General features: G+C 43.1%; 1 protein-coding gene across 1 annotated transcript in view; it reads right to left on the reverse strand.

The window, feature by feature from the left end:
- Positions 1 to 16,704, reverse strand: part of MORC1 (MORC family CW-type zinc finger 1) — a 106,459-nt gene that overhangs the window by 12,382 nt on the left and 77,373 nt on the right. The window contains exons 21-25 of the mRNA XM_054016424.1: positions 12,789 to 12,864; positions 11,858 to 11,969; positions 9,364 to 9,507; positions 5,988 to 6,078; positions 3,267 to 3,317 (exon numbers count right to left, since the gene is read on the reverse strand). Of these exons, the coding sequence (XP_053872399.1) occupies positions 3,267 to 3,317; positions 5,988 to 6,078; positions 9,364 to 9,507; positions 11,858 to 11,969; positions 12,789 to 12,864 (474 nt within the window). The remainder of the gene's footprint in view (positions 1 to 3,266; positions 3,318 to 5,987; positions 6,079 to 9,363; positions 9,508 to 11,857; positions 11,970 to 12,788; positions 12,865 to 16,704) is intronic.

The raw sequence follows: 16,704 nt of genomic DNA on the forward strand, positions 1-16,704 counted from the left end.
CGGAAACTGATTTGTCTTTGCAGTCTGATTTTTAAACAGTGTTGGAGATGACCACACCAACAACCTGTATTCTGATGTAATCAAATCTGATAGTCCCAGGACTGCAGAAGACACCACACAGCTGAGGACTCCTGTATCACAGGTGAGTTTAGCACAGAGAGGCAAAGTAAATCTGAGGCTGTCGGGTTGATAAGCCTGTGGAGTTGATAGGGTCGGTGCTGAGACTGATGTTGTCAGTACTGGACTCAATAGACGCACCATGGACCGTACTGGAGTCTATGGTATAGTGCTAGAATGATATCGTCTTGGTACTGGAGAGTGGGAAGACAGCCCAGCTCTATTCTGAGTACCTGAAGAATCCTGATGTTGCCCAACACTCCTCTTAGAAGAGGAGGAAGAATCTCCCTGAGCCTTGGAGTGACTACCGTCGGTTTTCTGAGTCTTCTTTCTCGGGGTGGACAGGAAGGAGAACAATCTCTTCCTTCCCTTGGGAGAAGAATCAGAGTCTTGCGGTGGTATCAAAGCATGCTGAGGGGTCGGGCAATCTGAGGAGGATCCCAACACCAAAGTGGGTCTCATGTCTTGTTCTACAGCAGGGGTCTCAAACTCAAATGACCATGAGGACCATATGAGGACTAGTACATTGGCCCGAGGGCCGCATAACTGACACCTCCGCCCCCGCTGCCCTTGGCCCTGCCCCCACTCCACCCCTTCCATGAGGCCCCGCCCCTGCCCCGCCTCTTCCCACCCCTTCCCTGCCCCCATTCCAACCCCTTCCCCAAAATCCCCACCCCAACTCTGCCCCCTCCCTGCCCCCAGGAGGTGCAGGAGGGGCGTGGGGTGTGGTGGGGGCTCAGGGCAGGGAGTTGAGGTGTGGGGTGCAGGAGGGGTGAGGGGTACAGCAAGGGGTCAGGGTGCAGGGTGCGGCAGGGGGCTCAGGGCAGGGGGTTCGGCTGCAGGAGGGGCTTGGGGGGCAGGATCTGGCCTGGCGCGTACCGGGGGCAAGGCAGGCTCCCTGCCTGCCTGTCTGCCCTGCCCCCACAAGAGGCTAGAACGTGGGGAAGGGGGGGTGGAGGGGCTGTGTGTTTCTGTTGCTTGAGGCACCGCTGCCAGCAGCTCCCATTGGCCGTGGATCCCTGCTCCTGGCCAATGGGAGCTGCTGGGGGCACTGCCTGAAGCAACAGCCACACACAACCCCTCCGTCCCCCCTTCCCCAGCCTCTTCCCGGAGCTGCGCAGGGCAGGCTGGCAGGGAGCATGCCCTGCTCCCAGTGCACGTCCGGCCGGAGCCGCTCTGGTAAACACTGGGGGAGGGCGGGGGGACTGCGAGGGGCTCGTGGGCCACAGAAAATCACCCTGCGGGCCGCATGCGGCCCGTGGGCCGCGTGTTTGAGACCCCTGCTCTACAGGGTGCTGGGCCAGGCATAAGTCTCTAGTCACCAGTATCCTCTTTTTGAAGGACCTGCAAATGGAGTACTTTCTCTTCAATATGCCCTTCTCAGGCACAATAAGCACTGAGCATGGAAATTACTCTTGAGGATAGCTACTCTACATGAGAGATAGTGCTTGAAACCTAGCAAAGGCTTTGCACCAGGTAAAATCCAACTATTACACTAAGTAATCTAACACTAAGGGTACTACTACTAACTATATACAAAATACCTAGAGTAAACTCTCTGAGAGAACAACAGAAGTGTGAGGTAAGATACAGTAACTCCTTGCTTAATGTTGTAGTTATGTTCCTGAAAAATGCGACTTTAAGCGAAACGATGTTAAGCGAATCCAATTTCCCCATTAGAATTAATGTAAATGGGGGTGGGGGAGCTAGGTTCCAGGGAAATTTTTTTCACCAGACAAAAAATTATAATATATATATATTATATATACATACATACACACATACATAAACACATACACACACAGTATAAACAAACAATTTAATATTGTACACAGCAATGATGATTGTGAAGCTTGGTTGAGGTGGTGAAGTTAGAGGATGGAAGAAGGTGGGATATTTCCCATGGAATGCCTTACTGCAAAATGATGAACTAGCATTCGGTTGAGCCCTCAAGGGTTAACACATTGTTGTTAATGTAGCCTCACACTCTACAAGGCAGCACGAATGGAGGGAGGGGAGACAGCATGGCAGACAGAGACACACACCCTGTGTGAGAGAGAGAGATGCACATTGCCCCTTTAAGTATGCTGACACCACTCTAAGTACATTGCCTTTTTAAGTAGATCAGGAAGTTGAGATAGCAGCTGTGGCTAGCAAGCTCCCTCCGTCCTGAGCCCTGTCATGTCCCCACCCTGCTCTATGGAGAAGGAGTAAGCGGGGGCAGGAGCAGGGGAGAGGGGGACATCTTGACATTGCTGTGCAGGGGGGGAGGGGGAAGAGGGGTGCCAAACAGGAAGCTCCTGGGAGCAGCTCCAAGGCAGAGGGCAGGAGAAGCACATGGCAATGGGGGGAGGGACAGCTGAACTGCCGGCAACTGATAGCCTGCTGGGCGTCTGCCACACAGGGAACTTAGGGGAGCGGGGAGCTAATGGGGGGCTGCTGGTCCACCGTGGTTCCAAGCCCCCACCAGCTAGCTGCAAAGAGCTGCTCTTCCTGCAAGCAGTGGACAAAGCATGCGGATGCCAAACAACATTATAAGGGAGGATTGCGCAACTTTAATCAAGCATGTTCCATAATAGATCAGCAATGTAACAAAGAAACAACGTTAACCGGGACGACTTTAAGTGAGGAGTTACTGTACCACACGGAACGCTCTGACTCAAACTGTGGACGGTAAGAAAGTACTGAGGAGGGTTGAAGCAGTGCAGGCCTCAAGTAGTCCTGGCAGGGTGTGAGCACTGCCTTGATAGATACTGCTAAGTGAATTTCTCTGGTTTCGGTGACCTAGGCCTGCACACACTTGAGTGGAATACAGGTCTGCAACCACTCACAGAAGAATAAGTGGGCTAAATTCTATGCCTAGTCATGCCAATAAGCACCTCTGACTGCAATAGCTTCAAAAGTACTGCAAGGGCATAATTGAAGGCAAAATGTAAACCCCATTTTACTGACCTAAATTTAACCTTTTCTATGCACTGTATATCATTGGAGGAGAATGTGTCTCTTGGGTATTATATGTACTGCTGTTAATTAATTCAATAATTAATATGAAAGAATGCTCTTTTCCTTGGAAACCGACACACAAAAAATTACTCTATCTAATGTAACATCAGTTTAGAATACAAACGAATTACATAAAATAGTTTTACCTGGCTGCAGCACAATGCTGGCTTCTTTAGTTGTTCTGAAGGCCCCTGTGGCTATTTTTATAGATAAAGCAGAATTAATATTTATAGTGAGGATATTAAGCTTATGTATGAGCTTAACAGGAGTAAAGAAACATTTGTATAATAATAAGCAGCTAAATAGAAGCAAATACAGAAATGAGGAAAAAGGAGAGCAAGGATCAGAGTCAGACATCAGTCAACTCAGGAGGACCTGGGAGAAGAAAAATGCAGGTTTCCGAGAATTGTTGCAAGAGTTCCACAGAGGCAAAGCAAATCTTTAGTGCCCACTGGAGGATAGTGAAACTTTTCCCACAATTGAGTTCACCTACATCTTTAAGGTAAGGTTGAGGTGTAAAAACCTCTACAAGGAGCAGAAAACAGCGATGGGATGAGTCACGCACACCTGACGAACCTTCCATCCTCTAGTACTAAGAAGATAAATCTTTATCACTTGATCAAAGAAGAACTCCTCTAGCCTATAATAATAGGTCTTCTTATAAATAAATAAATAAATGGAGATATCCTATCTCCTAGAACTGGAAGGGACCTTGAAAGGTTATCAAATCCAGCCCCCTGCTTTCACTAGCAGGACCAAGTACTGATTTTTTGCCCCAGATCCTTAAGTAGCCCCCTCAAGGATTGAACTCACAACCCTGGGTTTAGCAGGCCAATGCTCAAACCACTGAGCTGTCCCTCCCCCATCCCTTATCTTCTCTATTGTCTAATTGCTGGAGGGCAACATCACACGTTGTATTGCAGAGTTCCTTTGTGTCAAATATTAAAAAATTCTACCTCTATGCAAATGGACTTAACATAACCAACTGCTGACTTTTCTCCCAATATGTTGTCCCAAGTAGTGATCACATCTGGCTAGCAATGCCAAGAAACTTTACCAATATGCAGGAGGCATTTTCTCAGAAACGTTTTGTATTTATTTTTAAAGTTCAATTTGGTTGTCAGGGGCAAGCGATCCAAACACTGAATGCAAGGGGTATTTGATCCTTGACTGCCATTTTAAAGCTGCAGCTAAGCAACCAAACTGTGGAAGAAATCATTCCACTCCAAACCTAATTACCTATTTTTAGAAGTCAGAGGTTTTAATTACATGGGATAGAATGAGGTTGAACTACCACTTCTCTGAAGGGTACCTTTCCTATCTGATAAATTTCCTATTGTCATGCAAAATAACTTCAGAAACACATAGATGACAAATTGACTATGGGAGGAGAGCAATAAGTCATCTTATGGAAACCAGTCTGGATGGAAACATTGCAAGCTTAGGTCTGATTCTACCTAAGAGTTACTCCCCATTCACATATTTTACTCCACACCTTAATCTCCCAGGGCCGCCCAGAGAATTCAGGGGGCCTGGGGTCTTCGGCGGCAGGGGGCCCCCACCGCCAAATTGCTGCTGAAGACCCAGCACTTAGGAGGCGGGTCCCGGGGCGGAAGGACCCCCCCCCCCCCCGCCACCGAACTGCCGCCGAAGACCTGGAGCGGAAGAAGCTCCGGGGCCTGGGCCCCGCAAGAGTTTTCCCAGGCGCCCAGAGCGAGTGAAGGACCCCGCTCCAGGGGCCCCAAAAAACTCTCGTGGGGGCCCCTGTGGGGCCCGGAGCAAATTGCCCCACTTACTCCCTCCTCTCCCCCGCCGGGGCGGCCCTGAATGTCCCTTTGTTTTCAAAGGAATTAAGGGTGGGAGTAAAGCGTTCCTAAAAATAGAAGAGGCCAATGGTGTCCTTTACAGACCTAGTTGGTGGGACTAGGTCAATATGCACTATCAAGCCAATTTTATTTAGACCTCAACAGATCTGCCCCGAGCCCACTGAAATCAATGGGAGTTTTTTGCTGACTTCAGTGGATGCAGGACCTGGCCCCTAGCAGTATGTGCTGACCATTGGCTTAGGCACTGCTTCACAGAAAAACCAAAACAAATCCTGACCCGAAGAAGAGCTCTGTGTAAGTTCGAAAGCTTGTCTTTCTCTCACCAACAGAAGTTGGTCCAATAAAGGTATTACCTCACCCATCTTGTCTCTCTAACATCCTGGGAAAAACATGACTACAACAACACTGTATAAAACAAACCCTTCATATTTAAGAGATTGCGCAAACCATTATTACATATTACTTCAAATTGGAATATTTTTTCTCTTGAAACTAAAATTTATCTTCAAAACTGCTGTATAGGAAAAACATACCTAAAATACATTACACTAAGCTTGTAAGACTTTTCTAACCCCTACAACTCTGTCCTAATTCTTAACCACACAGTTAAATAAGATACCTGGATGCATTAAAATCAGTGTATTTAAGAAGACTCTTCTTCCCTGGTCCCCAATTTTTAAATATTGTATGAGCAGCAACAGGAGGAGTGATTTTATGATGTGCACATCTGTTCACTGAAGAACACCTAATTTCACCCGATTGCATACAACAGCTGTCAGGTTATTTGCGATTATTATCAATCTGGGCAGATTCAAACAAGTGACCTTAGGAAAAAAAGGCTCCACACAGTGGTCACTATGAAAATTTACGAACATTTATCATGAAGTAGTATTTAAGAAATCAGGATGTTCCCCATCCTGGGATTCGGAAAGGCTATGTTTTTAGCTATTGTGGTGCGGAATGCATGTGTAAACTTTTTAAACTGCAACCACTCTATTACCTATTAGAACACACACAGACTTAAACTACAAGTTCACATACCTTAAACATAGATACAAGATCCTCAGCAGACATGCAATTAAGCTGTTCTCTTGATAGTTCGCAGTCCGGCAAAAAATACAGCAGGACTTCCCTAAAACATTTCAACAAAATGTGGTATATGTCAGTATCCAAGATTCCTTTAACCTCAAGTCTTGTACTGTGGAGACTAGGGGACCCAGTCAGAATGCTTCTTATTAAGACACCTACTAGGAACTCGCCCTTCTTACTCTGGTACCATGGATTGGACTCTATGGAACAAACCAAACTGCTTTAGATATGCCAGGACAAAGCTTATAGCACTAGAACGCCTCACATTAAGTAAAAAAGATATTATTTGTGGAGAAAGATTAAAACTATATATCCAAAGACTGCCTGAAAACATAATACAATATATTAAGGTTAGTGCAGCCCTGTGACAAGGGTTAATTCCCTGGACTCTGGCCACTAGGGCTGTGCTGCCCTGGAACGAGGGCTAACTCTGTGAACTCCGGCCACTAGGCTGTGCAGCCCTGTGACAAGGGCTAATTCCCTGGACTCTGGCCACTAGGCCGTGCTGCCCTGTAATGAGGGTTAACTCTGTGGACTCCGGCCACTAGGCTGTGCAGCCCTGTGACGCGGGGGTTAAACCCTCACAGGCAGCCACAGAGAATCCATTGTGGAATCCATTGTTTCTAAAATTAAGGAACTGGTCCTTTGGTCTGGATATAATTTTTGGAAATTCTGGTGCAGTTTTCAATTCAGGTCTTCAATACTATGTCAACCAGGGGCTGGAATAGTATTTTACACTAAGATACCCTTTTAACCAAGGATGCCCAAAGATTTTAAAGAGGTGTCATCCCTATTTTTCAGAGAGGCAGATTGAGGTAGAGAGAGATTAAGTGTCCTTCATAATCACAGTGAATCAGTGGGAGAGGACAAAAACAGCACTAAGGTTCTGATCTAGTCCCTGGAAAGCCACAGAATAAAATCCCGCCCAGCCAATTCACTCAGCCAAAGGAAACGGCGTAGCAGTGTTCTCTGCCCTTGGGATAGTGTGACTTGCCCATACTAAGCAGTAACCTTTCTGGAACCTGTGGCTTGACTCCAAAGTCAATTCAGTCGACTGGCTGAATGGATAGTGGTTGCCCTTTACAGACATGGGGGTAAAGAAGGTAGCTGAAACAGGGAGAATGGGGTGTGTGTGTGTGTGTGACAGTGTTATTTGATAACTGTTATTTACATGGCTTAACCACAAGCCCAGTAATCTTTGTTTTGGAGCATTTGATTCCTGAATAGTTAAATATTTCCTATGCAGTATTTGTTTCCTACATTTTAAATTCTCCACTGTTAGCGCTAGCAACTGAATTATATGCTCGATCAAAGACAGAAGTCCGGCATTCATGACAGCTCCATTGTAAGCTCTTGTAAGATCCCATTTTACTCAGTCAATTACTATGCAACAAATGAGGAAGGAAAATGGGTTTCCTACAAGTTTCATTTTATCTGCAGAAAGCCTGGCCATAAAATCTGATGTTGACAGCATGTCAGAAGCCTATACAGATAATTACTTTTGATACAAACACATTAAGTCAACCACTTTCCTACAGAACTATGCTGAAAGGATAGTCTAATGCATTTTTTTTTTATTATTGGCAGAGCTGTCACCTGAAGAAATAGTTAGTACTTTGGGTGATTTTAGTGGACTTCTGGTCAATTTCAGCCACATGATAATTATGAGGCTGTTGTTTTATCCTTTTGATTTACTTCTAATCTACAACGTTACTAGATGGTTTAATGTATATGAAGCTAAAATCTCACCTCATTCTACTGCAGCAGCTATTTGTCCACTAAATTTCTAACTTTAATTTGTCATGTTTCTGTTGTACCCTTGGTTAAGAACCACTGGCATATGTATCTCTGGGGGTACAGAGAGGTCTTCCGGGGGTACATCAACTCATCTTGATATTTGCCTAGTTTTACAACAGGCTACGTAAAAAGTATGAGCGAAGTCAGTACAAACTAACATTTCACACAGACAAACTGAGAAAGTAAGCAATTTCTCACTAAAAGTGTGCTGTGACACTGTTGTATTTTTATGTCTGATTTTGTAAGCAAATAGTTTTTAAGTGAGGTGAAACTTGGGTTACACAAGACAAATCAGACTCCTGAAAGGGATACAGTAATCTGGAATGGTTGAGGGCCACTGGCTTATGCGTACTTAACATCGTTTTTGTTAAGGTGAAATATATTTTAAGGTGTTTAGCAGCGTGCTTACACCCCCTCTCTTCTTGTACATCGCTTCCCGGCTCTTTGAGCTCTGGTCCAAGTGAAAAATTTCTTCCCCAAATAACAAAAGAAGTAACAATTAGCAATATTTCCTCTGAAGACTGTTAAAGCACATTCAACTGGTTTTGAATGTTTGTTCTACTTAGCTGGGAAAGATTCCTCACTCTCTCAAAGTGGGTTATATAATATGTGCACTCACAACCTTAAAGATACAGCTGGCAACTGTTATTGAATTTTGCTAATCCAAATCTCTAAAGTTTTTTCACATACACTACTTTATCATTTTTCTAAGTGTTATGTAGACAATTGGTGTAATGATGTCCCCAGCCACTAAGATCCATCTCTTCAGCAGCAGGCATCTCATCTGGTCCCACTTGGCACCTTCACATATGATCCAACCCACTATCCACAAGAAGGTACACAGTCAGTCTTTCACTTCCTGGTGGCTTGGGAAATAGTCCATAGTCAGCCACAGGGACTATGGTCAACAATGATTATCTCCCACGCCTTGCTTCAAAGGCAGATAAGTGCAACCCTCATTTCACCCTGTTAAATCTGGCATTACAGTGAGGTTGTGTGATGGGAAAAGAGCCAACATCCTGGAAACTAGGATTACAGTTACACAAAAACCAAAAGCCAGGAATTCAACTGGTTAAAAGAGGAATATATTTCATTCTCAGTTAAATTCATGTTCTTGTTAAAAGCTTTGCTGGTGCATGTTACTTAGCATTTACTGAACTTGATTTTTCTAAATATACAAACAGCATTGTGCAATAAAGTTAATGGACCAGATATTCAAAACTGAGCCCAACTTCTGCAGAAGTCTAATTATGTAGACCCCGATTTACATATGTGCATCTGAGAAGAAACATCTATGTAAGCTGGGCACACTGAAGTGCATTGCATACACTTTTGAAGATCTGATCCAATTTTTGTAATATTTTGGGCAGTCTACAGAGCATTCCAATTCTATCTGGATTCCCTTCTGTACCTTTGAAATAGAGACATAAATTATGGCACTGCTCAGTGAAGGCCAGATCAATAGCTGCAATTGCTCTGATGGAGTGAAAGTATTAGAACTGTTCAAGGCATTAGCCACCGAAACACTCACCTTAAAAGAGAGGTTAATGTTTCTACAGTTTTCTTTCCAGACATACACTGGGAAGACTCTCCTATGTGTGCCACAGCACCCGTCTCCTGCATCGCAACTTGGACTTTTCCTTCAGCACATCCTTTTTGATCTTCAGCCAATGCACTAGATATAAAGCAGACAAAAGATCATTTTAAAGTATTACACCAAAAGAAGTCAGAGACATACTTTCTATCATCTTATTTATCAACCCCACTGAGTTCCTAGAGGGAGAAAGGAAGTAAGGTACAAATAAAAGAGACAGCATGGAATCCTGATTTTCAAAAGGATTTAGGAAGAACATAAAATATGTTTAGTCACCTGAGGATACTGGCCCAGCAGACTTGGAAATGTGCATTCTACACTACTCTAATCCTAAAGTGCAGAGTCTTACAAATCGTGGCTGATTCCTCTGATTTTAGGGAATGATGGATGGCTTGCTCTGGGCCATTCATCCAGGGGGGAGATGTCTGCTTAACAAAAAAAAGCCTGCACTACAGATTGTAGGAGCAGGATGACTGGCTAACTGGGCCTCCTTGATATACTTGCAGCAAAGCACTGAGGCTCTGGTATGCACAAATTAAACGTCAATGAACAGGAAATTTTGCAAGCCAGAATTCAGGAATATCAAGTTGGGCTGCACTGACGATCCTTTGATATCTACATGGGCATCAATAAGGTAATTTATAATTTTATATTTATTAGAAATATAGTCAAATTAAAGTTATACACAGTTGTGAAGCTTACTAAAGAGCAAGTATTAAGCACAGAGCTGGAATTGACTAGCCCCTAGTACTATTAAACTGGCATTGCAGATTCAAAAGTATCAACAAAATAGCTGAATAGCTACATTTGTGTAGCATAAGCAACAGAGTGGGCAACAGATTAAATAATTTGCTGAATAATTAACACACACGATTTGTATTTATTTGTATCACGATATTTTATTGCTTTCAGTACAATATAGGCTGAGTAGATTATATCAACATCATATATTTTATTTGTATTTGAGAAAAGTCATTAAAAATGGAGTCTGCTTTATAAACCATCCAGAGTGCTTCCTCTGGTTGAGATTTTTAGGACAAATATACCAGAAAATTCCCACAACTCTGCTACATGGCATCAAGCATAGAAATTAACCCAGCAGTAAAAGATACAATGTAGGCAATAAAGGGTTGAGTTCATTATTGTGGAAAAAATATTTATCTGTTTACCATCTCAACCTCATATAGCATTATTTTAAAGTCGGCATTTAGGCTACTCAGTCTACTTTGCAGTGAGCTTACCTAATTGTGTTAGGTTACTTATGTTTTGAACAGAAAAACTTTGTAGCTCTTTCATTCACTCACCCAGTGAAGTTAAGGATGTTGGCAAAAGCCCCACTTTGGCCCCATCTTGCCAAGTGGGGAAGTCAATGGGAGCCGAGGCTGCTGATCATCTGACAGGAGGTGCTCAACTCATTGCAAAGTTATGCCTTTATATGTATACATATTTGAGTGAAAATCTAGTTACATGCAGCATCACAGTTAGGTATCTTACTGTAGCTGCATACGGAATTATTGGGTCTCATTTCACACAAAAGAATATACCGGTTGCTGAAGATAATTTAACTTGATTAGGGAATCTGAAGTCTTAGAAGAGAATTTGGCTTTTATATAGAGAGTGAACACCTGACTGGATGTTCTTTTTTTTGGATATTTTTTTTAGCCCCTTCCACTCGGTTATAGTGTGCTGTGTTTTTAAGCCTCTGCCTTTCTCTTGAAAAGAATGGGAGCTGTATGTGCAACAGGAATGCAGGATTTGGCCCAGAGCTTTTATTACTAGAACTTTTATCAAATCAAGTTATTAGGAAACGAAAGGAATTTTGAAGCAGCACAATGTGGATATAGTTTATTTCAGAAGACACTGATTTAGAACAAAAAAGGTAAGAGCAGGTAAAATACAATTATGCATTAGCAACTTTTCAAAATTAAACAGAATTACCACTTTACTTTAAATAAGAGCTAAAGAATAATTTAAGTAAGTATTAAGGAGCAATCCTTATTTTCAGTCTAATTTTACATTTATGTAACTCCACTGACTGCAATAAAGTTAGTGCCAATTTACACTGATGACTAGACTAGGCCTTAAGTCTGAAAGTAAGTCTTTTGAAATTAACACAGTTTTTAGCGGCAGTAAGTAAGATCAGTAAAAATGTGTTTTATATATATATATATATATATATATATACTGCAAAAGTCACTACAAATGTAGTATAAATGGAAGACATAAAATGCTAAAACATTCTTAACCGCACACTGAAGCTGGTAGTTACCGCTATAACCTGTGAGATCATTACTGTATTCCTAACTCAGTGTTTTGTCTAGCATATTCAGTGTTTGCAATACATTGCAATATTTGGTATCATTAGCTATAGCACCATTACAAAACATTTTGGAACAGCCCCTTTGCATTTTGGTAATATTACTATTCTCACCTTTCCAATTTTGAAGAAGGCACATTATTTCCCTTTATTTTTGTAGCATCCTTCTGATCAAAACAAATATACCTTTGTAAGTCACACTCTTTCTGTTTTCCTCCAAACGAACCTAAACATTTTGCAAAACACATTAGATGAAAAACAAATTGTTGACTTTAGAAACCACTTTGAAGTAATTTCTTTAAAGAATGCTTTAACACTAGCTTATGTTGAAAAAGGAAGTTATCTATATATATATCATTTTAAAGATACAGGTCTGTCACATCTTACGTGCATTTAACATGCGCGATTTCAGCTTTACGCAGTTGGCAAAAACAAAAAACAAAACAAAAAAAAGAGAAAAATACTGTACCTGTAGTGCGGGCGATTCCGCCCGCCACTGAACTCAATGTAATTTTGACTATACACGGTTTTCGCTTTGCGCGCTAACTGCTGAACGGAACCCCCGCGTAAGATGAGACAGACCTGTAGTCATTTACAATCGTCCCTTGAAATTGAAATCTGTCCTCCAAGTGAATATTCAGTTCCCTGGCCTAAGCACACAAAGATTTTGCTTCCAATTAACTATTTCCCAGTATCAGAGGGGTAGCCGTGTTAGTCTGAATCTGTAAAAAGCAACAGAGGGTCCTGTGGCACCTTTGAGACTAACAGAAGTATTGGGAGCATAAGCTTTCGTGGGTAAGAACCTCACTTCTTCTTGCATCTGAAGAAGTGAGGTTCTTACCCACGAAAGCTTATGCTCCCAATACTTCTGTTAGCCTCTAAGGTGCCACAGGACCCTCTGTTGCTATTTCCCAGTAGTCATATGATAGTGAGATTAGTGTCAGTTGCAAGTCCCTTTTGTGTATATTGTTGTTTTGTTTTAAATATTCACAGCAATTCTGTAAACATAGTCTAGATTGAAAGTACAAACACTTTTTGATTTTACCTTTGTTCAACCGAAGAAATTCTTTACTTTCCCCACACTTAGACAAATTTTCAGTCTCATCCTCAGACACCATTACCTAAAACACATAAAATTTAGTTTATCTTTCTATATTTTAAGAAACTGTCTTCTCCTAAAAAGCCATGGATCTACCTAGCAAAGTTAAATCACAATATAATACATGTTAATTGGAGGTTAACTCCAGGTTAAATTCAATTTGGGTTTGATTTTGATCTTGCTTCCACAGGCATAAGTCAGAAGTGACCTCATCACGTCGATCGAATCATACTGGCAGAATCAGGCCTTACATGTTTCCTTGATATTTGTCTTCTCAGCTCAATGTTGTACTTGTGCAGTTTTACAGATCAACTCTCCATTTTTTTTAACCAGATGTAAATAAAGGGGGAAAATGTGGGCAAACAACACGTGTTTTGTAGATCTGGTGAAAAAGATTATGCTGCTTAGCAAGCAGTTTGATATTTTTAAAATGTTCTAAATATGGCCTTATTCTGGCTCTTATTCAGGAAAGCAAACTCATGAGCAGTCCCACTGAATACAGTGGGTCTACCTCTATGCTTTGTTAGGCACGGACTTAAGAAAGTTTCATAGCAGCAACATATGAAAGGAACTCGGTAGTGTCCTAAAGATAGGAAGCTGAAAATGAATTATCGTATGATCTGATTAGCTTTCTCATGTTATAAAAAAGAGAAAAAAAGTATAAAGTATTCTGATTGCCAGTTTGAAGCCCACCATAGTGGTGATTTTCTGTTAGCCTTGTGTGACTATTTCAGGCTAGTGGCCTTTCATGTAATCCGCTGTTCTTTCACTCAGATTTTTGTTCAGTGTGACATTCCCAATACAAATGTCTTGCAGGGAAGGGAAGGATCTTTTCAGTGCTATGCAGCATTTCATCCATTGCCCCATTTGCTTTGAATGTGCAAACTAAGCCCTTGGGACTCTAACCTTGGTAGAAAATGAGAGGCCACTGTCTGAGAACAGAATTGGCACAGTCCCCCTTCAATGCTGTGAGAAATCGGTCTCACAAACAAAGCAGCATTTGCTTTCTGCCTGGTGTCCCCTAGGATGCTTTGCCATGAGAGGGCAGGGTGGGGACAACAGGGAGGCACTGACATTGTAAAACAGAGGACAAAAGTCTTAGTGCGCCAATGGCTCCTGGAGAAGAGGTAGTGGTGGAGATGCACAGGAAGAGCTCACTGCTGCCTGGAAAAGAGAGATAAAGGGCTAAAAATAGAGGGAGGGAAATTAGCTGCCAACTTATTTTGCCATTGTAATCAGAACTTTTAGCAGGAGGAAGCGTGGTTAATGTACTCAGCTGGGACTCAGGATGTCTGGCAGAGATGGGAATTGAACCCTGATCTGACACCTCTTCACCTGGTCATTTAACTTGTGCCTCAGTTCCTCATATGGAAAAGGAATAACATTTCCTTCTTCTACCCTTCGTCTGTCTTGTCCAGTTAGATTGTAAACTCTTCAGGGCAGGGGCTGCGTATGTACATGTGTAGTCCCTAACACAATGGATCTCTGGGATAGTGCATTAATGTGATTAATACAATTAGTTAATAGGGGGCACAATCTTTCCCCATAGTGACCTAGCAACAGTACTAAGCTACCTCCAGTATCCTCAAAGACAAGGCACAGCATGTCTCTCACAGATTACTGTAGGCCTTAGTCCAGAAACAGTAGCATTAGCAGCTAATTATGGTAATTATTGTCTACATTGGGGGTTTAACCGCAGTTACTCAAGCTAGTTTGGAGGGAAAATGCCTGAGCACACAAGACAGAATTCATTAGAGTACAGTAACCCCTTGTTTACCGTGAATTGTGTAATACTCTTTCAAAATACATTCCTGAGCTTTATAAGAACTGTGGAACTGTGCCTTATGCACGGCAGCACACATCTGCAGTACAATGGCCCCAACAGTGGATCTCCTTACACTGAATTGGCTTGCTATGACTGGTAGCATTTCAGAGTGGCCCGTTTTCCCAATGGTGATTGCGAATCGCTTGTCCGTGTGTGGGGACACTGCAGGATGGTATGCTGCTGCTGCTAGTTCAGCACAGATCTCAGAAAAAGTCATCTTCGCCATCCTGAAATTCTCTCACCACTGCTGGTCATCCCAGGTCTGCCTAGTGATCCTATCCCACCAATCCACACTGGTTTTCTAAGCCCAGAAACAGCACTGTAATGTGTGACATTGCTCTAAGAACAGCTCCTGTAGTAGCAGTTGCTTGGTATCAACCTTGTCCTTGTCTTCCTTCCTCCCCCGCTGCTGAAGCTGCTGCTGCCACATCATGTGCTTGGTGGTGCGTCAGGCACAGTCCAAAACGCAAAGCTGCCTGACTTTGAACATATGCACGGACGACCAGGTGGCTGCCTTACAGATCTCCTGGATAGGGACCTGCGCCAAGAAGGCCGTTGAGGATGCTTGGGCCCTAGTCGAGTGGGCCCGGATCTCTGGGGCGGAACATTGGCGAGCTCATAACACGTGCGTATACAATGCACAATCCATGCCGACAAGCGCTGTGTCGAGATAGGCAAGCCTTTCATACGTTCCGCAATGGCAATGGCAATGAACAGCTGAGGTGTTCTGCGGAACGACCTGGTCCGTTCCAGCTAAGGGACACTCTCAGATGAGAGACAGAGTTGTTCCAACGCCGCCACGGACGGTAAGAAGGAACTGGAGGGGTCGGGTCGGCAGGGATATATATACCCTGGAGCGGGGCGCCGCTCTAGCAGGAAGGAGGGGGCCCTGCCGGCCCGACGGGAGCCGCTAAGGGAAAAAGTTTCCGACGTCCGTGCACGCGGCGCGCGTACACCTAATGTGTAATGGACGTGAACAATCACTCGAAGAAGAAGCAGTAATTTCTCTGAGTCTCTCTTCCCCTATCTGTAAGATGGCTAAGTGACTTGTCCGAGGTAATGTGGTCAAATCAGTGGCAGAGAATCAAGCATAAAATCTCCTCTGCTCACTCAGAGACCAGTTAAATATGTGCCTTGGCTGCTGCCACATCTGTGATATAGTTTCTTTTGTTCACGAGTTTGTTCACGGTTTGAACGGAGAAAGAGTACTAAAAAAATGCCCCATAAATAAGGAGTTGGCATATTACTACGTTTTCAGAGATGGCAATAATGAAAAAGGTATTCAGCCAAGAACGAACTAAACAGTTAAAGCTAATGACAATCCTAATAGATTGTCCCTCAGCAATTACTTCTACTGATCCCCACATTTGGGAGAAAGCTCCCCGGAGCAGCAAGTCTGAGCCATCTAAAACCATGAAAGCTCTGGCTGCATGCATGTCCCCTTGCAGATGTCTCCTCTTGCATGGAGATATAGTGCCCAGGGGAGGCATGAATCAGCATTCACATTGCGCTTCCCGTCAGTACCCAGCGCGGGCTGGGGAAGGAATGATCCAACCAGTGGACTAAATTCAGCGATGAATCCTGGTCACAAGCCACCTGAGGCATGTTGTGCATACTCTAAGAAGAAGAACTGCCCAGAGTGCTGGGGAGAGATTTCCTACTCCATCACGTAGATACTCCATTACTTAAAGTAATACTCCAAATTTGAACATCTCTAACAAACAGTATATAAAACTACCTAGATTCCTCATAGTGTGTGAAACCTTTCATACTCTTGTCAGCAGCCACCCCTCCCAGGTATCTAACTGGTTTCATTTTGTTGATATTTGCACCTCCAAATCAGTCCTCTCCAACTCCATCACTATTTTATCCCCCATCTGTTTCAATTTCTCATAACCCTCATGAATGGCCTACTCAGGAACTATTTCAGATACAAGATCTCCACCTCATTTCCGTTGGTTCCATCTGATCCACTTCTTGCTTAGGACAAATGTACAATGTTCTTTATTCTGTCCTGCCATTTTTTCATCATAAAAT

Source organism: Malaclemys terrapin, chromosome 1 (assembly GCF_027887155.1).
Source record: "Malaclemys terrapin pileata isolate rMalTer1 chromosome 1, rMalTer1.hap1, whole genome shotgun sequence".
NCBI classification, from domain to species: domain Eukaryota; kingdom Metazoa; phylum Chordata; order Testudines; family Emydidae; genus Malaclemys; species Malaclemys terrapin.